Here is a 26,434-nt window from a genome sequence, read left to right as displayed (position 1 = left end):
ATTACAAAGGAACTACATGGGGGGGGGGCAGGGAGTTAGAAGTTAGAACAAGAGATTTGCCATAGGCCATGAAAATAACGCCACATTATAGTTATCGCAATATCCGTATCACAAGACGCCATTTTCGTATCTTTCGCAAACAGCCCAAAAAAGAAACTGCTTTTTACACATTTTTAGTTGAAAATAACTGTTTATAAGCACACAATTTATAAGTATCTTTTAAGCATTAGCTTAAGTTTAACACAATTTGATAACTAACTTTTCACACAAAAAGGAATTTAAGATTTTTCAAATTTACTTCCATTTTAGCCTCGATTTAGTCCCAGTTCATCATTTGTTTCCGTATTAGCTTAAGTAATAGCACAAGTTGATTTAAAGTAAGATCTAAAATAATTATATACAATGAGCTGTGATTCGAGAGTTTGAGGTTAATGTCAGAGAGTGGAAAAGAGCTTTTGTAAGAAATCTCCAAACATGTTGATCTTCATTTGTCAGTGATGAATCTACAAAGTCTGACAACCACTGTGCTTGTGATTAAACAAAGTCACCACTTATTATAAACTAAAGTGAGGGAAAGTCATTGAAGATGTTGAATTGAGTGCTCGTTTTTGTTTTGTGTGGTTCCCTGGAATTGTAAAGATAATCCCCCTAAACCCGGTCAAAACATGTGCATTTTCACAGCTGGAGGTCAGATTCCACAGCAGGGAGCTCAGGAGAACTAACCGCTCCCAAACTCCCAACGTTTGGGCCCCCGTCGGCGCCGGCGTTTTCCGCTAACACTTAGACACACATTTTCATCGACACAGGCACCGCGTCGCTAACATCCCGCTCGCAGACAGCACTCACCCATCGCTAAAACATAGGCAACTGACAACTTCATCGGTAACTTCTACAAACAATCGACAAAGTAGAAAACCTCACATTTATAACAACAACAGAAGAATAATAATATAACGTCGCACTGTGTAAGAAAATAGTCATAGGTTTTTTTCCCCCGCCATTTCTTTTATCATCTTTGTGTAAAATTTCGGCGGGAAACATTTTCAAAAATCCAAAAATATCGGGTTCGACCACAGAGAGATCCGGCGTTTTCTCATTTTTTTTTCTTTAAATCGGCAATGCAATATAAATTTATTTCTCATAAAAACTAAAAATCACGGATAAAGGTACAGGAATAAGAACTAGTCGATATCGTCAAACTGAAAAAAACAAAAAAACAAAAAACAAAACATCATTGCACCTCCAAGATGACGACCTGTAAAATTGGAAAATAAACCGCGAGTGATTTTCTTTTAGTACAAAAGACTCTTGACAACGGCATAGACCTTTGCTAATAAAACATCTGTAGAATAAAAAAAGATGAGTCTGTCGCATGCGTTAAACATTATCAAAATAATATGGGACTGGTGACTCAAGACTGCTAAGCCCGAAACCGTTTGCTTTCATCGGAAAATGCACAAAATATAGATTATTACTATTATTATATATATATTCGGTTTGTTCAAAGCCACACGATACATTTTTCAAGTTTGATAGAAAAAAAAAAAAGAAAAAAAAAGATATCGAGGTCTACGCCGTGAAAGGAGACCGTAGGCTAGTCCAAAAACACCTGCCTCCACAAAATTTCAGGTTAAAAAAAAAAAAAAAAAAAAAAAAAAGAAGAGTTTGTGATTTTCTTGAGTTAATTCTCCGTAATTTTCCGGTCTACAAAAGGAAGGAGGAAGCGGCAGAGCGTGGTTAGGGAACGCCGATCCGAGCCGTCCGTCCAGGGGCCTCTAGTGATCCTGAGGAGAGAGAGTGGCGTCAGTGCGGCAGGATTTTGACAGGACAGGGATTTGGAAAGGCATATTTAAGCCTGAGTTCATTTACTGATGCAAAAAAAAAAACTTTGTTCTTAAACTCACCATAATGTGAGAGTTGATAATCAGCAGAGATTGTCATTTTTCCTTAAAATGTTACATTTTCCACAAATATAACTAGAGCCCGACCGATATGGATTTTTGGAGTCTGATACCGATATGAAGGGAGTTGGCCGATAACCGATATTTGAAGTATTTAATTTCAGCCTATTGCTTGGTTGCAGGTGACATCACAGCGTTCTAAAGGCCTATACTATAATATAGAAGAAAAATTATTTTGTCTTTGTACAAGACCAAAAATGACCAAACGATCATGGACCCAGTGACTGATATTAATGATCATTTTTCTAATCCATGCATTTTCTTTTTAGCTATGACTTGTGAAAGTGTAATGCTGTTAATAGGAAAAACTGGTTCCTGCCCCCCACTGGGTATCATATTCTAGAACCTGCAACCCAGCAATAGTTAAACTATTATTACAATAGTAAAGGTTTCAATCATAGAAATACTTTATATTAGAGGTCAACCGAGGGGCGTTTATCTCAGGCCGATGCCAACAGGCACCAACAATATTTTTTAAATGTCTGATCCATAATCCTGTGTATGAAGCTTCTGAACGAGTCGGTGTTAAACTGTGACAGCAGGGGTGATGTATGCAGGGCATAGGACTGAGATTTTCAGGACACTCATGTTTAGTCGGTTCTTTAGAGGGAGCTTGACCTTTATTTTTTGTTTATTTGGTCGGCAAAGTGGATGTTATTGAACATGCATGGGACTCGTGCATGTAAACATGCCACGCCGGATTGAAGCCTTGCGCTAAAGGCTCATTCATACTTCACAAGACGCAAGAACTTCTTGTTCTTGCACCCTGAGCTGCAGAACAAAATGACTTTTGCCTTGTTGCCATTGAACTGTCATCAGTTACAAAATGTTTCCATTGCTACAAGGCAAAAGTGACATTTTGTTCTTGCAGCTCAGGGTGCGTCTTGTGAAGTATGAATGAGCCTCAAATTGCATCTATTGTCCCACACTCTCATTCATCCTGGTCTAAAAACAGGAAGTCTATTACTGTAGTTATGACTGTAAACCTGCACTGCTAATACCGACTATAACACCACACTTACTTTATTATTTACTGTAGTCATTGTATACAAGATACCACTATTTACTATTTAATTTTCCACATTTCCTGCCTATTGGCACACCCGGTTTACAAATAGGGTGTGCTCTCTTGCACACCCTATTTGTTTCTGAGAGCTGAATGTACAAGTACATTTCTCCATTGTGAGATCAATAAACGCTTATCTTATCTTACTTTCGGTTCCAGAGATATCGGCCTTTTTTTATCGGCCCCGATATATCGGTCAGGCCCTGCGGCGCAATAAATGGTATTTGTCCTGACAGTGTGCCCTAGAAAGCGTCTTTGAGTGTCCAGAAAAGCGCTATATAAAACCAATGCATTATTATTATTATTAGAAACACTCCTGGGGAGGGATTTAGAAACCAGGAACATTTAGAAATACTGGGCCCGGGAGATGTGCGGGCTCAGCTAAACTGGGAAAACTTTAAAGTTTTCCTGTAGATTACAGACATAAATATGAAAACATTTATTGCTTTTTTTTTCTTGTGGGAGCGGCTCACCTGTATCTGGGCGGGGTTCCACAGGTACGGCTGCTGTCTGTAATATTCTGCTAATGCTGCGGTGTAATCTGGCACCGAACTCTGCTGAGACGACTGGCCTGAAGGAAACCAGAGTCACACTGTCACAATCACACATTTACCTTCAGTCACAATCACACATTTACCTTCAGTGCCACTCACACATTTACCTTCAGTCACAATCACACATTTACCTTCAGTCACGCTCACACATTTACCTTCAGTCACGCTCACACATTTACCTTCAGTCCCAATCACACATTTACCTTCAGTCACAATCACACATTTACCTTCAGTCACAATCACACATTTACCTTCAGTCCCAATCACACATTTACCTTCAGTCCCAATCACACATTTACCTTCAGTCCCACTCACACATTTACCTTCAGTCACAATCACACATTTACCTTCAGTCACAATCACACATTTACCTTCAGTCACAATCACACATTTCCCTTCAGTCACAATCACACATTTCCCTTCAGTCACAATCACACATTTCCCTTCAGTCACAATCACACATTTCCCTTCAGTCACAATCACACATTTCCCTTCAGTCACGCTCACACATTTACCTTCAGTCACGCTCACACATTTACCTTCAGTCACAATCACACATTTCCCTTCAGTCACAATCACACATTTCCCTTCAGTCACAATCACACATTTCCCTTCAGTCACAATCACACATTTCCCTTCAGTCACAATCACACATTTCCCTTCAGTCACGCTCACACATTTACCTTCAGTCACGCTCACACATTTACCTTCAGTCACAATCACACATTTACCTTCAGTCACAATCACACATTTACCTTCAGTCACAATCACACATTTACCTTCAGTCAGAGCTGGTGCTGGCCCTTCTGGGGCCCTAAGCAAAAATCCACATGGGGGCCCTACAGTACGCATCTCATGGTTATTCAACGAAGATTGATCCATTTACGGACAAAAACAGTTCCACTGTGCAGTAGTTCACGGCAGAAATGGAAAATAATTACCTCAATTCAGGCCCTGCACCTGTGTGTGAGAACCACCTATCACAAAGCCATTGTCCAACTGGGATTGAGGACTAACTGCTAGTCTATTTCCCCCAAATTTTAAAATGGAAAATGGCAAATGGGCCCATTCTCTTACCTCTGGTCCATGACCCACAGTTTGGGAACCACTGATTTAAAACTAACTGAAACCTGCACCTGACGGTTATTTCAATCTGACCACTGAGAATTAGCCTGTGAGTAGCCCAACTCGTTATAGACCGTGCACATTCAGAAAACCAGATTTACTATAAGTTACTGTGCTCGTGAGAATGTGGATTGAACCTCTTTGAGACAAAAAGGCCACGAACCACGGCTGTACTCTCGTCTATCCATCAAACTACTGTCCTGATTCTCCGCTAGACACAACAAGAGAGTTTAAATGAATGTTTTAGCCGATGCCCCGAGTCCACGCAGAGAAAACATGAGAGCTGCGCCCGGGACACGGGTGACATGATGCAGCCGTGCAGGAGCCGCATGAGGCGAAACGAGCACCGGGAGACAGACGGGAGAGCGAGGACACGAGCGAGAGAAGCACTCGCGTGTTGGGAGAGACGGGGAAGGCGGTCGGTCCCTCCTGCTCATTCACTTCAGCAGACTGCTCCGTTTTGGTTTTATATGCGGCAAAGTAGGCGGAGAGTGAGTGTGCGCTGTCAGAGCCTGTCCCCGTAACAACGCGTTGATTAATCAGTGAAAAAACACAGTAGTTTGACTGAGATGCGGGGCCCTTGCAGCCGCGGGGGCCCTAGGCACCTTGAGTAGTCTGCGTATATGAAAAACCGGCTCTGCCTTCAGTCACAATCACACATTTACCTTCAGTCACAATCACACATTTACCTTCAGTCACACTCACACATTTACCTTCAGTCACAATCACACATTTACCTTCAGTCACACTCACACATTTACCTTCAGTCCCACTCACACATTTACCTTCAGTCACAATCACACATTTACCTTCAGTCACAATCACACATTTACCTTCAGTCACAATCACACATTTACCTTCAGTCACGCTCACACATTTACCTTCAGTCACGCTCACACATTTACCTTCAGTCACGCTCACACATTTACCTTCAGTCACGCTCACACATTTACCTTCAGTCACGCTCACACATTTACCTTCAGTCACGCTCACACATTTACCGTCAGTCACAATCACACATTTACCGTCAGTCACAATCACACATTTATCTTCAGTCACAATCACACATTTACCTTCAGTCACAATCACACATTTACCGTCAGTCACAATCACACATTTATCTTCAGTCACAATCACACATTTATCTTCAGTCACAATCACACATTTACCTTCAGTCACGCTCACACATTTACCTTCAGTCACGCTCACACATTTACCTTCTGTCACGCTCACACATTTACCTTCAGGACAATAATAAACTGCATTAATATGAAGAAAGAGTAGTTCTACTTTAAAGTGCACTTTAAGTTAATGTTGGTACATGTTTGGTCGACAATATTCTAAATTTGTGAGGCTTTTGCTAAAACTTTCAACTTTTTACAGACTTCAAATGATGCACGAAAACTACCTCAGTTCCTTCTCAGGGGAGTTTAGTTACTACTTTTGACGAAAAAATAAAAGTACGTTTTGATGCTGTTGGTCCAAGGACAGCAGGAGGTGATAAATACACATTTAAAAGAAATTGTCTTATGGAATAAATTCACATTAGTGTTCTGGTCTAAGGGTCTAGACTAGGAAATCAAATCCTGGTTCTCTCTCAATTTTCTCAAGCTTAACAGTGATAAAACCGAGGTCCTCCTCATTGGCAAGAAGTCCATCTTATCCAAAACTGACAGCGTCTCCATCAACATTGACAACTCAACAGTCCTCCCCTCCCCTCAGGTTAAGAGTCTGGGTGTCATCCTGGACAGCACTCTCTCCTTCCAGGCCCATATCAGCAATATCACCCGTTCGGCATATTTCCATCTCCGGAACATCACCCGCCTCCGCCCCTCCCTCACCCCCAATACAGCTGCCATTCTGGTCCACAGTCTTGTCACATCCCGGTTAGATTACTGTAACTCACTCCTCTTTGGTCTCCCCCAAAAATCACTCCACAGACTTCAGCTTGTCCAAAACTCCGCCGCCCGAATAATCACCAGAACTCCATCCACTCATCACATCACCCCAGTTCTTCAGCAGCTCCACTGGCTCCCCATCAAACATCGCATTCAATACAAGATCCTTCTCCTCACCTTCAAATCTCTGAATAACCTGGCCCCTCCTTATCTCACTGAGCTCCTTCATGTGCCTACTGCCTCCCGCACCCTCCGGTCCTCCTCTGCCCCTCAGCTGTCTGTACCTACTGCCCACTTAGCCACCATGGGTGCTCGAGCTTTTAGCCGCTCAGCCCCAAACCTCTGGAACTCACTCCCCGCTGAACTCCGTCAAATGACCTCTCTGCCCCTTTTTAAATCTCACCTCAAAACCCACTTATTTAAAGTTAGCTACTTACTTTGATGTGTTTTATTTTGTTATGATTTTATCATTGTAGCTCATGTAAGGTGACCTTGGGTGTTTTGAAAGGCGCCGACAAATAAAATGTATTATTATTATTATTATTATTATTAGACGAGAAATATTTAATAGGTATTGAAAAGAGTTCATAATGGTTTCTAAGGCCATTATGAGGGGGGATTTTTATTGGCCGATATTTTTGACCAATATTTTTCCAAATGTCTGGTCTATAATCCTGTAAAAAACATTAATACTTGGCCACTCCAGCAGTAGCCGATTTTATTTTATTACTATATATATATATTTATATATATATATATACACTATTTATAGGTGAATCAATAATAGTTTCTGTCCCAGCTTTGATTAGTTGTAGCATTAGCAACTTGCCGTTAATATTAGCATACTGTTGCTAGCCACTGCATTTTGCGCGGCGATCAAAGTGACACGCAGCATGTACAAGTTAACGGACGTTTAGTGAAACTTTAATTTAACAAACTTGTAGCTAACCAATTTTTATTGTGACGTTTCTCCTTTCACCTGAGGCCTAGGGAGTTGTAGGAGGACTTTTTAAAGCCCTGACTTTGCTCTTTCCAATGCAAAAAAAGGAAGTCTCTATTACTTTCGGTCCTATAGATTTCGTTTTTTTCAGGCGCAGGCCGATAGCTGATATTGTAAAATCCCCAAATATCTGCCCAATATATCAGCCTGCCTATGCATCAAATGTCATTCCACTAGTAGGACATATAGGGTCTTTAATGCTCTGTAACGGCCCGCGGAAGCTTGTGTGCTCACTCTGTTTCTTGTAGTAGTCTTCCCAGGCCTTACTGTAGTCTGTCATCAGGCTCTGAGGCTGGCTCTGCTGACCTATGATCAGACACACAATCAGTTACTGAGCCCAGACCTCTTTATCTCTAACTCATGAAAGTGACGGTGTAGATTTAAAACGTCTCTCCAGCGGGGCAGGAGTCTCTGAAAGTGCCTGAACGGCTCCGAGGTCTACCTGGATCCTGCTGCGGCGGGTTCTGCCAGGTCTGATAGGTGTTTCCCCACACTCCAGTCAGGAAGGTCTGTCCGCTGCCACAGCTGCGAGGAAGCATACAGAATATTACTGCTACAAGTCACTGTGTGACAGGGACAAGTCTTTACATTTTCAAGTTTGTTCGCTGCAGGGGAATTGGGAAACTTTTAAAATGCTAGAAATCAAACTTCTGCTATAGATTACTGACATATTTATAAAAAATAAGGCATTTTGTGCCTAAAAACTTTCAAAATTGCTGATGTTTGAATAATGGATTGGTCTAAATCAGGGATGCGCAAAGTGCAGCCAGGGGTCCAAATGCGGCCCTCAGACCAATTTTTGGTGGCCCTCAGGCTTCAAGTTTTATTGCTACAAAACTCCAGAGATGGTCATTTTAATAATTCCACACAATTTAAACCTCAAAAAGTAACCGTTACGTTTTAGAGAGATTTTTCGATATTTCTTTCCTGCCTCATTTATTGCTTCGAACGCCATTAAAAAAAGGGAAAATGTATCATTTTACAGATAAAAACTGAAAAAAATAAAATAATCTTGGCCTCATACGTTGCTACGCAACTAAGTAAATGACAAGCCTCGGTTAATTTGTCGACTAGCTCTTCTGTCTTTGTAAATGAATGGATGGGAGTACAGACAGGGATGTGGACTCACTTCTGGTGCGTGGCCGGGCCCTGGGTGAAGGGGCTGAAGCCAAACCCTCCATTACTCATAATCCCTGAGCCCTGGAGACAGAGAGAACAACATTAATAAATGGATAACAAAAGATGGTTGAGACTAGACCTGCTAAACGATATAAAACGCCATCTGCAGGCCGTTATCAGAAGTATCATCGGCGTGCGGTGAAGTGTCACTTATGGGATGTTCAACCTTAAGGGGCGTGGCCAGTCTGATGGTCCCGACAGGTCCAGAACAGCTTATCAGTGGCAATTCACCGCACGCCGGTGATACGTCTGATGACGGCTGAAACCGTAACGATTTCAACATCTCTAATCCTAGTGTCTGACCAAATGAACTCTGAAAGTTATACAAGTGACAAGTAGATACAATGAACCTTACCAAGCTGATATGAGGCTCTTTCAAACTGTCACTAAACAGCTGTTTAAGTCCTATAATTGCCTTTTTATTTCGTTTTTTGGAGTTGACCAAAATATCTGGAGATAACAGTTTTAGTCTCATTAAGTACTTTGTTTGTTTTAGAAAGAAACAGTACATACCCCGATCTTGTCGTCGATGAGCTGCCGGGCCACCTCCATCTGCTGCGCGCTGCCTCTGATGGTGAAGACCCGGGTGCTGGGGTCGGTGGAGGGCGGAGGGTTCCTCTGCAGCTCCACGTGGGCTCCTGACTGCTGGTTTATGTTCTTGATGGTCTCTCCTCCTGCAAAGTAATAAACCCGTGAACCTTGTGCATCATCTGGCCTTCTCGACAAATCTTCAAAAACAGTCGCACCGAAATGACCCCTGGCGGAGAGGCAAGTCAGGCTCAAAATTGGGCCAAAACTCCTGTGTCCCCAGCTTTACTTAATGTTCTGTCGCTAGATCCATTAAACTCTTCCTCTAGGCCAGCGGTTCTCAAACTGTGGTACTTCAGGTCAAACTCTGGGTCAAGAAATGAGCCGTTTAAATTAAAAGGTATTATGTAAAATGAACTGTTTAGAGCTTTTGACCACGTCAGTGTTGTTCTCTCGACAAAATCAGACCTGGAACCACTCGCATCTCTTTGAGTGATCTCTGAATCTTCCCCGGTGGCTGTCCTTGTGTATTCATTTTTTATTTATTAATTTGACAACAAATGTATTGCACAGACCAGAAATAGCAACAAGCAACAATTCATTTTATCTGTAGTTCCTAGGCAGAGGCAAAGTGACAGCAGGTTTATACAGAAGACAATGAGCAAAGCTCCTCCTGAGCTCCTTTCCTCACCTCTCCATCTCTGGATAAGCTTCATCCTCTCATTGCAGAGTGAAAACGCGCGACATATCTTCACTACAGCCGCACACAGCACCCGGTCTTCTTTTGCTCTTTGTTAAGGTTAGGGTTAAGGTGGACTTTATTGTCCCTTTAGGACAGGGGTTTCCAAACTTTTTGAAACAGGACCTTCTTGCTGAGGCAAGAGCACTAACTGCTCTGCTTCCGTGCTGCCCAAATTGAAACAGCTGCACAGTGAAGGGGAGCAAGGATAATCATGAAGTGAAACTACTGGATATTTAGTTTGATCTGTTTTAAACCAATATTACATATTTAACCAACAAAAGATAATTACCAAATACCTGCAAAAGCAGAATACCTAACCTGGCTAACACCATGCTGCAGTCTGGGGACCATGGCCGAAATGTTCGCATGGATTTGGGAACCAATCACAGAACGAGGAGGGACGGCAAGATGATGACGAGCTATGCAAACATTTTAAATCCTCTTTATTCTTGGCCTTTTCTCCATGAGCTTCATAAGGTCTGGAACTGGTTTAACAGTCTGTGAAGTCCAAAACATTTATGCGACGACATCATGAGGCTCACTGAGAAAATGTCCAAAGCACTAATCAAAGCAAAAGGCAGCGATTTAGAAGAATCCATTCAAACTCTTTTTTGTTTAAAACATAATCCCATATGAGCTAAATTATAAAGTGAGAATCTACAATGGAAAGAGTCTTAAAATAGAAGAAAAAACAATACATAAAAGAAAACGGTTTAGTCCTAATTTGATCTTACTCTGGGCCTGGTGAATCCTCAAAAGGTCAAATTTCCTCGTCCCTGTTCTGCACCAAGCCACCTCTGTCTGGACATACCGGACTTCATTCCCAAAAGCCCCGTCTCTGATGGACCTGCTCTAATTCCATTCATCGAGTGGCTGCTGCTTCCGCGGATTCCTCGCCGCGTCTAAAGCCGGCGCAGGAAGTGGTTGGTGGCTGAGAGCGGGAGAATAAAAGCCTCTTGAGAAGCCATCAACGCGAGGTCAAGAGGGTCGCCCCGCCACAATAAGAGCACCAGTGAAAGACGTCAAGAGGGCGGACCGCCACAATAAAAGCGTGGAAGGGGAGACACCATATGGGCCACGGCTGTTAGTGTCGACCAGTCTTTGTGGAGTTGTTTAGGAGCCATTAAGGAGACGCTGTGTACACAACATTACCGGCACATTCAGGCTGTAATTAGCCACGACGGTGAAGACAAAGACCAAGAGAAAGGGTTCAACTGACTCTGAAACCAGAGTTTACTGGGTCTGTAACCAGGTCCAGAACCAAGTTTTAAGTGAGTAGTGTTGTCACAATATTAAAGCAGGGGTCCCTGGTTTTCGTTGTTCAAACTGACATTTTTAGTCTTGGCCAAAATTCATTTCAAATTCTCACAATCCCTCCTGTGTATCCAAATTGTTCAAGAAAATGTATTAAATGCATGTTTCATGCCTGTGTACAGCGGCAAAGGGGGACCACTAGGGCTGCAACTAACGATTATTTTGGTAATCGATTAATCGACCGATTATTTTTACGATTAATCGATTAATCGCTTGGCTGTGAAAGGTGCATGGAAATTGTATTTTTTCCATTTTTTTATCACATAGAGCTAAAGTGACGCCGCTTGAGGACATGTTGATGGAGTAAACTTAAAGTAAACATTTGTAGGAGGCTCTTTGTCTCGTCCAATCAGAAAGCAGAATTAGCAAAAAGACAGATATTTATGAAATTTACAATGTACAAAACACTGCAGACTCTATCTTTAAAAACAAAGTAGGTTTTCATCCAAAATACATAATTTTCATGTCTTTTTTGCTCTACTTTAGTCTGTGTTTACTAGAAAACGATTAATCGATTACTGAAATAGTTGACAACTATTTTAGTAATCGATTAGTTGTCGATTAATCGATTAGTTGTTTCAGCCCTAGGGACCACCCCCAAAATTAATGTACTTAATCTCGTAGAATCTACTTCCATCTTACGTCGCTCAATAAAATGTTAGAAGACAATGCAACAAGGTCTGTTCTTTGCTGTGTTTACAACATATTCTGTGAATGCAAAAATACATTTTTAACAAAAAGTCAGGTACAGGTAAAAGTCAGGCTTTAACATTTCAAACTCGATACCGAATTCGATCCCATGGCTAAAAAGAAATCACCCTTTAACTAGATACAATATTTACTTGTATTTTTGTCTCCATTGCAAAACACTCAACACCATGTTCTAGAGCTGCACGATTGAGACAAAAAAACAACTACAATTTCCCGCCAGGTATCGTGTTATTTAATGTATAGCATGTGTTTTATTTTTATGCAATTGAGCATCGGGCTGCATACATACTTCTAAAACGGCTTTTATATACCACGGTACTCATTTATTACATTTCAGCTTCATCAGCATCAAGATACAAGTCAGCGAAGGGCAAAGAGGCATTTTATGGGGTTGAAAAACATCCTTAGTTTTAATCATTCTCTAAACGTGCTGCTCTCGCACTCCTCCTCCCAATTCAGCAACAAAAGCGAAGGCGATCAGCTTTTTTGACCACCCACAACCTGCTCTGTAATGAAATGATAATTTCCGGACACAACCTGACCCGGGAGTTGCAAAATTGGCTCATGAGGAGTTTGTTTTCAGCGACTGCAGAGCAGGCAAACAGGGTCCTCCTGAAGCCACTTGTGATTGGCAGCAGCCAAAGGAGGTAAGACTCGATAATAATGGAGAACATGTCTTTCACTCAAAAGCCAGAGGCGCAAGGCAGGTAACAAAAATAAATAAATAAATTCAGGCCCTTGAAGGGAGGTTATCGCAGTGGCTAAAACCTCAATTTTGATTTGATAAAGGTTGGCCATGCAGCTCTATCATGTTCTTGTATCCTTTGTTCTCTCTAATTAAATGTTTTGCTTTTTCAGCTGCAAAATTCAGTCAAATATATATACTGCACTAACCTACGATATATATAACTCTTTACAGAGAATGCAGAACAGTGCATTCATTCAAAGAAACAATGAGTCCAGGACTAATAGGAAACATGTGACTTTACAGTTGACTTGGTTTGAGGTCATTTCGGCAGTATGGTAGTAACCACTGTAACTTGCTTCAGTTAGAAGGTCCGAGTTCCATTCCCACTGGGGACGGGGACTCTCTGTGTGGAGCTTGCATGTTCTCCCCGGTTTCCTCTACCACCAAAAACATCAACATTGTGAGGAATTGAAAGACCAGGCCCGAAGTGGCAGACCAAGAAAAATGTCAGATAAGCAGAGGCGCAGGATGGTGAGAACAGTTACAGTCAACCCACAGACTAGCTGCAAAGACCTACATCATCATCTTACTGCAGATGATGTCACTGCATCGTTCAACTATTCAGCGCACTTTACACAAGGAGATGCTGTATGGACGTAACCTGGCTAACTCCAGGCTGCTGTGTGCGCTCAAATCATTTCGAACTGCACAGCAGCCTGGGGACCATGGCCGAAATTTTCGCATGGATTTGGGAACCAATCACAGAACGAGGAGGGAAGACAAGATGATGACGAGCTATTCGATATACAGAAGCTTGTAGTTTATTTATGGATAAAAAAGAAAAAGTTTATTTACGGATCAAACATAACAGCAGCAGACACAATAGTATTTTTCGATCAAGCTTTAGACCTTGTTGTAAATAGTTTAGCTCAAAAGTTTACTGCGGGTACGTCATACGTCATCTCATACGATGATACGATTGGCTGTGGCTACGTACAGACATATGATAGACATTTGTAGCGCCCAAAAAACGACTATGGACGAAAACCACACCTCTCCTATGAGAAAATGAATTGGTGGTCCCCAGACTAAATATCACTTGTGATTTTAGTCTGGCGTTAAACAGGCTAGTATGGACGAGTAATGCGGAAAAAGCCTTTTCTCTGCACATGCCGCAAACAGTGCGGCTTGAGGTTTGCTAAGCACATTTGGACAAGCCAGCTTCATTTTGAAATAGGGTGCTGTGGACTGATGAAACTAAAATAGTTATTTGGGCAAAACAAGCAGCGTTCTGCACTGCGGAAGAAAAACACTTGCTACAGTAAAATTTGGTGGAGGGTCCATCATGCTATGGGGCTGTGTGGCCAGTGCAGGGACTGAAAATCAAAGTTGAGGGTCGCATGGATTTCACTCAATATCAGCAGATTCTGGAGAACAATGAAGTCGCACCGGGGCTGTATCTTTCAACAAGACAACGACCCTTCATGCATTCATGCAGAGGAACAACGTTCTGGAATGGCCATCTCAGTGCCAACTGCCAAGACCATCAAACCTGACTGAACTGGTGATGTTTTGTAAAGAATGGTACAAAATACCTTTCTATAAATCATACAAACTTTATTTCGCTTCTCAAATATCACTGTGTTTGTCTCTTAAGTGATATATTTAACTGAAATCTTAAACTGAAATTGGTTGTCTTACCCAGACAACCAATGATTTTTTTTAAATTTATAATTATGATTTTTTACAGGGGTGCCCAAACTTATATATTTAATGTGCGATTTCCAAGTAATTCTGTCATATATCTACTAAAACATCTACAAGCATTTCCGTAACAGCTAAAGCTAAGCACATGTTAAACATCAAAACTCTTACATACCTTATACTGTTCTCTGATTTTGCCCTATTTAAATTATTTTACTGTGGTATGGGGTAGTACCTATAAAACCACAGTAAAACCAATAGTAATGCTGCAACAAAAGAGCTGTCAGATTAATTCATAAAGTTGGGTTTTTACCAAGCCAAATACAAAGAATGTTCCAAGAACGTACTGGTCGTTATGAATTATGTGATGAATTAAACTTCAGGACTCAGAAACATTGCACAGGTTTCAGTCCGACAGTTAATGGTGTACAATTGTGGAATTAATTGGAGATGGACATGAACTGATTTCCAAACATCAACCTGTTCAAATATAAATACAAACAAAAGACTTTGGAAAAGTACAGAGAAGAAGAAATGCGTTGCCACTAGGATCAATTTGAATTCTATTAATTAACGAAGAGTGTTGTTGCTCTGAACGGTTGTCATTCCATTACTCAAAATTACAAATGGAGAACTAGGGTAGGTGAGCTAGGAATCTGTTGAGAGGGACCCTCCCAACAGGCTCATAATCCTCGTTTTTTAATGCACCACAAAGCATAGGAACATCATCTACAAAATCAGCTGTTAGGGACACTGGGTGGGGGTTTGTTGACTACTGCCCTCTTCAGCTGGCTCGCTCTACACGCTGGCCTTTTAAACGCACAAAACTATGTAGACTTCACATAATACATTGCACCAAAAAAAAGGAGGATGGTGATGACAACTGGGAAGTAATAAGATCGCGGAGTATAATATGAATACTAATGTGCCTTTTTAACATAAAACTAGTGACTTTCGGTAATGTTAACGTTTGGCATTGGTAACCAACTGAGAGAAATAATGATCGCCTTTTGTTACTTGCTTGTACTAGACATGGGGGTGAACTTTTGCGCAAGATTGTATAACATTTCACCTGAAGGTGCAGCTCAAGTTTTAGACCAAGGAAACTGTAGACTGTTTTGCAAACAGATGAGCGTGTACAGAAGGAGCATGGTGGTCATACGCAAGTCAAGTGGACATGGGGGTTCCTGTGACTGAAGGGGGACTTAACTGGGTCTGAACTACAGTGCCTCTTGAAAGTATTCATACACCTTGAACTTTTGCACATTTTGTCATGTTTTCAACCCTAAACATAAAGATTTTATTTTGATTTTTTTTAGGGATGCACGATAATATCGGCCACCGATAATTATCGGCATTTTGGCGCCATCCCCGATAAAGCAGATAAAAAACAATTCGGCCGATAATTAGGCCCGATAATTACAAGCTCAAATTACATTGAATCTGCGGCTCCAGCTCGCTGCCTTTCTCTCGCCGGCGCTGCCCCGCACGTCCTGCAGCCCGGAGCTGCTGCAGACTCAGCACAGCAGATATACGCTCTCCACGGCCGACTTTTGTACGGTTTTAGCTGAAAAATACGACGAGTGTTCCAGCGAAACAGCGCTCTCCGTGAAGGAAGAGTTTTTTGACTTTTTGCATCGAAGTCACTTCAACATTAGCACCGCAACAAAATGAGAAAAAGACGAGGAAATGTGAACCGGTGATCCGCTCACGTAAGTTACTGGAACACAGCGGGGCCTAAACCCATGTATTATCTTTGTATTTCGGATCAAATAAACACGATAGCCCCGCGATTCAAGTGCTATGAACGAGAGAAGTTTTACATTGATGAAATGAGCCGCGCTGCTCGTCACAAATGCATAAATGAGCCAATGCAGGAGAGAGTCTTGTTTTTGTGCTGCAGTATCGCATTATTAGTCAAACTTGAATCTGTCACAGATTTGGCATCACTTCTCTCATGTCAGAGACGCCTCTAGACTCAGTGAAATACTAGAATACTGCCTATATTCCAGTATTGTAAATAAGAATTCATTAGTATGATGTCAACAAAAAGAAAAATACTAGGAAGGAAGTAGTAGCAGTAGTAATATTTTTTTAATAAGATGTGACACAGATGAACAGAGACAGACCTGCTCAGATGATGGAACTGTAAAAAAACAGAGCTTTAGAAAAAGGTGGAGACTCAAACCCAAAGTAAAACTCATTATTTGATTTATATGTATACCAGTGGCGGCTGGTCCATTATGGGCGGTGGGGCGCCGCCCCTCCTATCAATTTTGCAAATAAAATACAAAAGTTTTAAGTTTAGCAAAATCACAACTTTCTTGTGTACAGGTGTTTTTTACACTGGGGGGAGGGGGAGCGGAGGTGAAGGAGCGTGTCATTTTGTCTGCCTGGTTCATCTTGTGCTGTAACCGCTGTAACACAGTCTCATAAATGTGTAGTTTTGTGCTCGGGGCGGCGAAGAACAGCGCCCCAAGCATCTAATCAATGACGCTCTGATATGGTATAAAAACGTCACTGTATATCATTAATTCAACCAATCAGAGACGCGCAATAAAAAATCTCCGATGGGCGCTGAGGCTAAGCGCCCATTGGAGAATTAACAGGTGAAAGACGAGGAAGCGTCTCCTGTAAACAAACACGAGTAGCTCGTTGTCGGAGCAGCTCTGAGCTCACAGACGATCGGAGGAAAAACTTCTCATTTGAAAGACCGGAGAAGCTTTGTGTTGTTTCCTGAGAGGAGGTGAAAGGATTTAGTCAAACTAATTGACTTCAGACAACTTTTTTCCATCAGAAGTCACGTCTAAACGGACTTTCCTGGAGGTAGCATGTCGATGCTAACTAGCTCGTCTGCTTTAGCTGCTGCTTTTTTATTTCACACTTTGGGACAACACTCGCTGACTTGGACAGACAGTCATGTCCCAGGACGTGGACATTTGATGGAGAGAAGATTCAGGACCGTGAGGAGGCGCTACGACAGGAGAGGGGAACGTCATTCATTCACTGAGGGAAACAGAGGTGGAGCTCCAGGTGCTACAGGAGGAGGACTCTCGTCTATACGCGAGCTGCACATTATTTCTGAGCGGATCATTTGTCTGTCGGTTTATACGGGTTTAAACCTGTGGCTCTGAGGCTCATAATGAAAGGTCCCAGGTCTGGGACTAAAACTGTGCATGAAATCAAAGAGGAAACACCTCCTGCCTTTGTTCTGGTTCTGTTGGTACTAAACACAAATCAGTGGTGCACAACACAAATATGTATAATAATGTGTAATGTATGACTATCATTACACTTTAGCCAGAAATTATTTATTTGTTGAATAAAACTAAACAATAAGTTTTGAATATATTCTACTACATAAAATAATATTAAATGCCCCAAAGATAACTTTCTTTTTTAAGTTAAAAACAACGTTTATAAGTATCTTCTAAAATATAATTGAAGGTAGGTAGAGGCAACAGCCCCCCCCCCTGGTTTTCACATCACCAGCCGCCACTGATTTATACACTTGTATATTGCTTGGTAGAGTTAATACATTTTGGGCAGAACTGTGAACTGTTACATTGAGTTCTTGTCACAAAATAAAGTGCAAAAATATATACATAATTATCGGTGTCATAATCGGTTATCGGTTCAAATTGGCATTATCGTGCATAACAATTTTTTTTACTGAACCGTTTTTTCTCTCTCCAAAAAATATAAAAGTGAAAAGTGGGGCGTGCATAAGTATCATACAGCATTTTCTGAGTGCATTAAATTGCCTTTATAACATTCCTAAAGACGGCAGAATGTTCACACCTTGGCTTAACCATTAAATAGAGGCGACCTGTGCCTAATCTAGTATAATTACAGCTGTTCTGTGAGGGCCTCAGAGCTATGGTCGGAGTGTATTGGTCACTGAACATCATCATGAAGGTCAAGCAGCACCAGAGAGGTCAGGGATAAAGCTGTGGAGAAGTTTAAAGGAGCGTTAAGTTATACAAAGATTTCCCAAGATTTAAACATCTCCCGGAGCACTGTTCAATCCATCATTTGGAAATGGAACCACTGAGAACTTACCAAGACGTGGTCGTCCACCTAAAATATCACACCAAACAAGGAGAGCACTGGTAAGAATTACAACCAAGTGCCCCAAGACAACTCTGGAGGAGCTGTGCAGTCCTGCTGCTGAGCTGGGGGAATCTGTACATGGGACAACTATAAGTCGCATCTACACAAATCTGGCCTTCATGAACGAGTGGAAGAAGAAGGCCATTATTGAAAGGAGGCCATAAGAAATCCCGTTTGAAGTTTGCTAGACGTCATATGGAGGACACCGCTCCATGTGGAAGAAGGAGCTTTGGTCAGATGAGACAAAAATGTAACTTTTTGGCCCAAATGCAAAACGTTATGTATGGAGCAAACCAAACACTGCTCATCGTCCTGAGTGCACCATCCCCAGTGTCAAATATACGGGGGGGAGCATCATGCTGTGGGGCTGCTTTTCCTCAGCGGGGACTGGGGAGACTGTAAGAATAGTTGTGAAGATGGATGGAGCCAAAATACAGGGACATTTTGGAGGAAAACCTGCTGGAGTCAGCAAGAGAACTGAGGCTGGGGCAGAGATTCACCTTCAGCAGGACAATGACCCTAAACACAAAGATAAATCTACAATGGAATGGTTCAATACAAACATATTAATGTGTTAGAATGGTCCAGTCAAAGACCAGACCTAAATCCTATTGAAAATCTGTGGAATAATCTAAAAACTGATGTTCACAAACGCTCTCCTTCTAATCTGACAGAGCTTGAGTTGTTTTGTAAAGAGGAATGGGCTAAAATGTCAGTCTCTACATGTGCAAATCTTGTAGAGTCAGACCCAAAAGATTTGCTGCTGTTATTGCAGCAAAAGGGGGTTCCACAAAGTATTCATTCATGCTGTATGAATACTTATGCATGCCCCACTTTTCGGTGTTCCATTTTTTGAAAAATAACAGAATCATGTATCATTTTGCTTTCACTTCACAGTTGTCTGTTACTTGTGTGTGAACGTTCAGTAAAAAATCAAAATAAAATCTTTATGTTTAGGGTTGTAAACATGACTAAATGTGCAAAAGTGTGTATGAATACTTTCGAGAGGCAATGTATGTCTAAGCCAGAAAAAGATACTGTACTTCATTACAAGACTAAAGCAGAAATTTGGGCATTGTGCTCTCCCCACAATCTCATCTGATGGGTGGGGGAGCGACTGATTTTTACGTTGCATTACGGCTACCATCGCAACTTCCGGATTTGTCTGTCGGTGCGTTTTCGTTTGCATCTTCTTCGAAAGATGAAAAAAAAACAAAAAAACATTTTTGTTGCTGATATTGATGATGCAGACGTTGACAGTTCCTACTGCCTACATTTGGCACTTGTACCTCCCCGCTTCCCCTCCTGCCTTTATTGGACACTCAATCACACACTGCCTCGCTCTACAGGATGGCTAACTGCTGCCGGTGTGTGTGACTATAGTGAAGAGCAGCCCTCAGCCCCATCTCATAAGCACTGACAGCACTCGGATTAGCTCTCTGCCCAATACAGCTTTATCGTGTCTGTAATTTCAACATGAGAACATCAGCCATGTCAAAAAATAAGTCCATAGCCAAACAGTTAGCACCCGGGTTACACTGCTAACTAAAGTAGCTTCTAGCTTGCATCGATCCAGTAAAAACAAGTAGCCTTTTATGCATTAATAACGTCAACAAAGCCAGTAACTACATAAAGCAGCCTTCAAGTTGATCACACACTGAACCGGGCTTGTTGATTTGGCAGTATATTGCTCACATTTAATCTACAATTGACTGTAGCCGAACGGTTAGCACCTGGAGCTAGCTGGCTGCTTAGCAACCTGCAGCTAGCTCGCATCGAGCCGGTGAACACAAGTATTATGCACTAATAACCTCAAGAAAGCCAGTAACTTCATAAAGCAGCCTTTAAGAAGATCACACACCGTGTGATCACACAGTTTGGCGCATTTGTGGTTTATTGCAGACTTTTCATCAACAATGAGCTGTAGGTGATTGCAACATGCTAATGGGGGTAACCTCGAATAACCATTGTCCACTGGCACAAATAATATCCCTCTAGTCAAGCATATGGGCTGGATATAGGCTTAAATAATGGGGAGATCCTGGTGGCGTGGACCATGGGGGTATAGTTAAAGATCCATAAGACATGGCAGTAGCAAAAAAGGACTAGTTCGCAACAAAACAGCAGTTATTTTTCAGTCTAGAGCTCCTTCCAAGATGCTACGCTTCAGAAGACACTTTATATCACTCATCCAGACGTCTCCATCGCGTCTGAATGCAGTATGCCATCATCAGGAAGTGCACTGCGCGACAAACTGTCATTTTATGATCACAGTGCCGCTCAGTGGATGACATTTTGGGAGAGTGGCTCGCCCAAATTAAATCTCTTCACAAAAATGAACAAAATCTTCCGAGTAACAGCAGCAACACAAATTCAGCAGTTTGAGAAAGATTGACCTCCACACCTCTGACATCGCATTAAAAAGAGACTTTTTGGTTTAAAGCAGTACTTAAAAACTCTAGTACTCTAGGGGCCATAAGCGCAACTGCAGGTGTCGTAGCAAGTTACGATTTTTTAACTTATTAATTATCTTGGAGAGTAAATACTACGCTGACAGAAAAGGCGAAGGGAGAGAGGGATATTGTATATCCAATTATACAATGGAAATAATTTATTTCACTCAAACTTGCAATTTCTATGCAATTCTATTCTATGCAATTTCTCCATCTGTGAGATCAATAAAGTACCATCTTATCTTATCTTATCTTGGCTGTAAATACTGTTTAAAGTGACGTTAGCCCGCAGTTAGCTTTGCCCGTTAGCATGTTAGCTTCTTCTTCGTGATTCCATTAGTGTGTATTGGTTCCTCCGGTCCGGTGGCAGTAAAGTTGCAAACATGGTTTTCTGGCCAGAGACACCAGGGGGAGATGAAAGACCCTCCAATCATCCCATAAACACTTGTATTACCCCCACAGGGACTACAAAAAGGGTTTATTAAGGTAAACACGTTACTTAGTACTGCTTAAATTTGAACAAAAAAATTGAAGCCGCAACCTGAACCTGCGTGATTGAAGTTTGCTGACCGTGGTCCGGATTAAAGGGGAGAATGGGAGGAGCTTACCTTTGCCGATGACCAGGCCACACTTGTCCGCCGGGATGGTGTAGGTGACTTCCTGAAGGGGACCAGGTGAACCGATGGGCCAGTCCCCACGACCTCTGACCCTACCCCTGAGAGAGGAGCTGAACCCGTCCCGCTCCTGAGGCAGAGACAGGGTTAGAGAGGGAGAGCCCTGGACAGTTTCACTCAGAGGCAACACTACTACAGAGAACTCCAGACCAAGCACACAGACATTGTTATAGAAGAACTTCACTTGGAGTGTGTAGTTACCTGAGCAGTCTGGATGAGCTCGTTGATCATGTGGATGGCGTGCTGACAGCGGTCCATTTGACCCATGACCATCGCCACTCGCTCCGGACTGATGCCATCGTCTGAGGAACAAACAGAAGAGTGAAAAATGGAAATGTTGATATTCAAAAACAAAATGGACACAATGGAAAAGTTGAGCAAAAGACTGTAAAATTCAGACAAAGCTGCACAAACTAGTTTAGACCCCAGATTATGGTTTTGACGAATGTATATAGTAAAAATAGAGTAGTGATGTCAATGAGCGGATTGTTGATTTGAAGGCAGTTGGAATCCTATTGATTGCGGAAACCCTGTTCAAACTCATGCCTATGTACACGGTAGACCCCCCCCCCCCTCCATTTTTTTTTTTTGCAGATCTACACGATTCACATGAATGCCATTTTTCGAGGTCAAAACGGCGAATTTCGCCAAAAGGCGACAGATTTGAGTTTATGCTAAAATGTGCAATTTTTTCCAGATGAAATCTAAATATTGCACCATCCATGTTTAACATAATGGTTTAAGCTTTGTTGGTACATTAGATAAGATTTTTTTTTCAGAGGTGGTTTTGGATATCTTATATAGTTTTTTGAATAAGCTAGTTATGGTGATCTACCCCAAAAAAAAAGTCAAATATTTAGGATTTTTTTTTTTCCAGTTAATTTGTAAATTCAGTGGAAATTCAGCAAAACGTATCCTACTGCATATCTGTCATTTTGGTAAATTAATCATGTGAATAAGATTGTTTTAAGAGCTAATTTGTAGTTCAAAAACTCCGCAAATGAGTGGCACCGCGGAGTATAGAGGATTTGGAGCGAGACACGTTATACAAGGGAAACTAGCTTCGTAGCCTCACACTGTGGCTGATGCGGGTGCCCTGTGGACCCTGCTGGTTAACAGTGTACCAGGACATGTGCCAGGGCATGTGCCAGGGCCATAAGCAGCCACATACCTGGACCACAGTCGGGCTAACGTTAGCTACACCTCAGACTCGCCCGGGTTTAGAGCGGTCGCTGACGGCGTGACCAGGTTTTAGTACTTCATTTAAAAGGCCGCGGATTAAAATCACATTTATATCCCAGAATAGAAAGAATACTTCTTATATTTTATGATCATGATGGTGGTTTTTTGAAAAATGTTCACACACACGTTTTTTTTGAGCGAGGTCCAGACCTCTGATCGAAGATTTTGACGCTGCAGGTGGACTTTATTCATACATAACTCAAAAATTAATTGGCCTACTGAAGAACTAAAAACACCAGTGGATTTCTTGATTCAAGCTGTGTTTAATGATACTAGATAAATAAATATCGTCAAATATTGTAACTGCTAGATGGCGCTAAAGCAGAGGAAAGCTCATACAGGTCATTTTTCACCTCTCAGTGACGGCTGCATTTTGCGTTTCTACTTAGCAATGATTCAACACATGCAGAGAGCTTTAGAGAAGAATTAGCGGCGCGTAAACATGCCCTCTGAGCTAACATTCAGCTCAGTTTCTGCTTTTTGTGGCTCAGATTCACATACAGTGGCCACTAAACCTCCTCTTATAATATGTTAGTTATGGAGAAACCACAGAAACAACATGTTTCCATTTGTTAGGGGAGAGAGAGGTATATTCAGACAGATGAAGCATTTGTGGGAACAGGCTCAGAGGAAACGTGTCTGGGATTTCTGCGGTCAACTTTACCTGCTTTGAACTGGATTCTGACCCCGGCGTCGTTCTGGATCTTCTTGATCATCTCCCCGTTCCGTCCGATGACGATGCCCACGGCGAAGCGCGGCACCGGGACCTGGACAGGAGACTGAGTGAGTGAGGCCTAAAGACGGGAACACGAACGAGGGCTGTCAGGGGCGAACACAAACTAAAACCTCATCAAAGAACAGGACTAACCACGCTACTAAACCAAGGACAGTCCAAAACCAGGACAGTGTTTAATGCCAATTTCAAAAAACAAATACTATGTTTTATTTTATTTGTATTTCTTAAGATTTGCAAACATTCCATCAAACAGAGGAATGAGGGAAAATGTTGATATTCAAAAGCAAACAGGACAAAACAAGCAGCTTTTGAACAATCTCTGCCCAAAACTGCAGCTGAATGTGTTTGACCATAACTTTTGGATTCTTAAAGAACTTATGCAACAATAATACCGTAGTAGGGCAATACCATTATGACTTTTAAGGCCAGAATTTTGACTGTAAATGCTTTTCAATGCCCTGTGGTTACAAACAATGAAAGAGGACACCTGCTAGTTCATGAAATAGATACTAATGCTTCATAATTAGATGCACAGTGTAATCAGGTGTAGCGCCTTTAAGATTTGCAGGATGGGGAACATCACTATTCAAAAGCAAAGTGGACAAACGGGACACATTGGAGGCATTGTTTCAGCCAAAACTGCTGTCGACTATGTTTGAAACCATATCTTTGGTGTTTTCAACAAGTTATGCAGTAAAGTGTTGGCAAGGCTAATATATCTCCAAAGAGATTAAGATTTGAGACCTTTGGAATCCAAATGAATGCTTTGACATGACTTTGAAAAAAGGCCTTCATTTTGGCATTATTCTTTGAAGAGTTTTAATGCTTTTGAATTCCCAGCAGAAAGCTAGGACTAAGCAAAGGGAAAGTGTTGTTTAGGGGTTGATGTGAAAGGCCTTACGTCCACAGAGGTTCCTCCGAGTCGAGCGCTGAAGTCGTTTCGTCTGAAGTCTCCGTCTTTCTCTCGGATCACCTCCAGAACCAGCTCTCGGGCCGCCTGCCGCCACAACAGACACGTGAATAACAGATACAGACCTGTTCTTTGACTCTGTGAGGGGTCCTGGTCTGGACTTGGCCCGTACCTGGACTTTGTAGGGGTCTCCTGAGATCCTGAGGGGTTTGTCTGCTCCAGTGGGCATGGGTCCATCCTGTATCATCATCATCTTCACTCCAGCTCTCTCCTGAAACGCAACCACAGAACAGATTATATAAGTAGAATATCAGGGTGTAAAGTTACAGTCCTAGTGCAGGTCGATACGTGCAGCTGGTAAAGGGAATAAAGTGCACAGATTATTGCACATAGTTTAGCAAAGGGGTTATTGCACATGTTACTTCACAGTCTTATTGCACAGTCTGACAGCAGTGTGGATGAAGGCCCTGTGGTAGTGCTCCTTCTTGCTCGGATTTGAGTACTTGAAGAAAGCAAATACTGATACAAGTACAAGGCATTTTCCTCAAACATACTTCTTTACAGGAGCGGCACTCGTAACTAATCTGCTTGATGGTGTAGTAGTAATAGCAGTAATAATCGTAGTAGTTGTAATAGCAATCATAGTAATAGTAGTAGTAGTATTTCACCTTCAGTTGCTTGATGGTGTAGTAATAGTAGAAGTAGTATTTCACACACTGTTGCTTGATGTAGTACTAGTAGTAATAGTAGTAGTGGTGTTTCACCTGCAGTTGCTTGATGGTGTAGTAGTAGTAGTAGTAAAAGTAGTATTTTACCTTCAGTTGCTTGATGGTGTAGTAATAGTAGTAGTAGTAGGAGTATTTCACCTGCAGTTGCTTGATGGTATAGTAGTAGTAGGAGTAGTAGTAGAAGTAGTATTTCACCTGCTGTTGCTTGATGGGTAGTAATAGTAGTAGTAGAAGTAGTATTTCACCTGCAGTTGCTTGATGGTGTAGAAATAGTAGAAGTAGTATTTCACACACTGTTGCTTGATGTAGTACTAGTAGTAGTACTAGTAGTAATAGTAGTAGTGGTGTTTCACCTGCAGTTGCTTGATGGTGTAGTAGTAGTAAAAGTAGTATTTTACCTTCAGTTGCTTGATGGTGTAGTAATAGTAGTAGTAGGAGTATTTCACCTGCAGTTGCTTGATGGTATAGTAGTAGTAGGAGTAGTAGTAGTAGAAGTAGTATTTCACCTGCTGTTGCTTGATGGTGTAGTAATAGTAGTAGTAGAAGTAGTATTTCACCTGCAGGTGCTTGGTGTAGTAATGGTGGTAGTAGTAATGGTGGTAGTAGTGGTAGTGGTATTGGTGGTAGTAGAAGAAGAAGAAGATCTTTATTTATATAGCGCCTTTCACAGACATGGTCACAAAGCGCTTTACATGAGACAGTTGTACATTCACTCCATACTCGGTGGTGGAAAGCTACGTTTGTAGCTTCAGTTTCCCCTGGGGGAGACTGTCAGAGGCGCTTTCGCGACTACACACGTCTGCGCCAACAGACCCTCTGACCACCACCATACATTCACTCACACATCATTCATCCTGGCCTATTGTACATGTTTTTAGTGGTAGGGGAAACCGGAGTGCCCGGAGGAAACCTACGCAGACACGGGGAGAACATGCAAACTCCACACAGAAAGGGCCCGTCCCTGGTGGGAATCGAACCCGGACCTTCTAGCTGTGAAGCGAGAGCACTAACCGCTGCGCTACCGTGCCGCCGCGTAGTAGTAGTATTGGTGGTAGTAGTGGTAATGGTGGTAGTAGTAGTAGTAGTGGTAGTAGAATCTCACCTGCAG

The 26,434-nt window shown here is 41.9% G+C and overlaps 1 protein-coding gene across 2 annotated transcripts in view; it reads right to left on the bottom strand.

The window, feature by feature from the left end:
- Positions 1-757: 757 nt before the first annotated feature.
- The window catches only part of LOC306968300 (far upstream element-binding protein 3-like), a 42,359-nt gene continuing 16,682 nt past the window's right edge, over positions 758-26,434 (bottom strand). The window contains exons 8-18 of one of the 2 annotated variants that reach the window (XM_079563642.1): positions 24,771-24,869; positions 24,590-24,685; positions 23,617-23,746; positions 21,912-22,012; positions 21,645-21,780; positions 9,297-9,457; positions 8,734-8,804; positions 8,047-8,129; positions 7,839-7,910; positions 3,501-3,598; positions 758-1,784 (exon numbers count right to left, since the gene is read on the bottom strand). In XM_079563642.1, coding sequence (XP_079419768.1) covers positions 1,776-1,784; positions 3,501-3,598; positions 7,839-7,910; positions 8,047-8,129; positions 8,734-8,804; positions 9,297-9,457; positions 21,645-21,780; positions 21,912-22,012; positions 23,617-23,746; positions 24,590-24,685; positions 24,771-24,869 — 1,056 coding nt within the window. In that variant the 3' untranslated portion in view covers positions 758-1,775. The remainder of the gene's footprint in view (positions 1,785-3,500; positions 3,599-7,838; positions 7,911-8,046; positions 8,130-8,733; positions 8,805-9,296; positions 9,458-21,644; positions 21,781-21,911; positions 22,013-23,616; positions 23,747-24,589; positions 24,686-24,770; positions 24,870-26,434) is intronic. The other variant, XM_079563643.1, reaches the window with a different exon arrangement.

Source organism: Gobius niger (assembly GCF_951799975.1).
Source record: "Gobius niger genome assembly, chromosome: 1".
NCBI lineage: Eukaryota > Metazoa > Chordata > Actinopteri > Gobiiformes > Gobiidae > Gobius > Gobius niger.
This window is presented reverse-complemented; position numbering and strand designations above follow the sequence as displayed.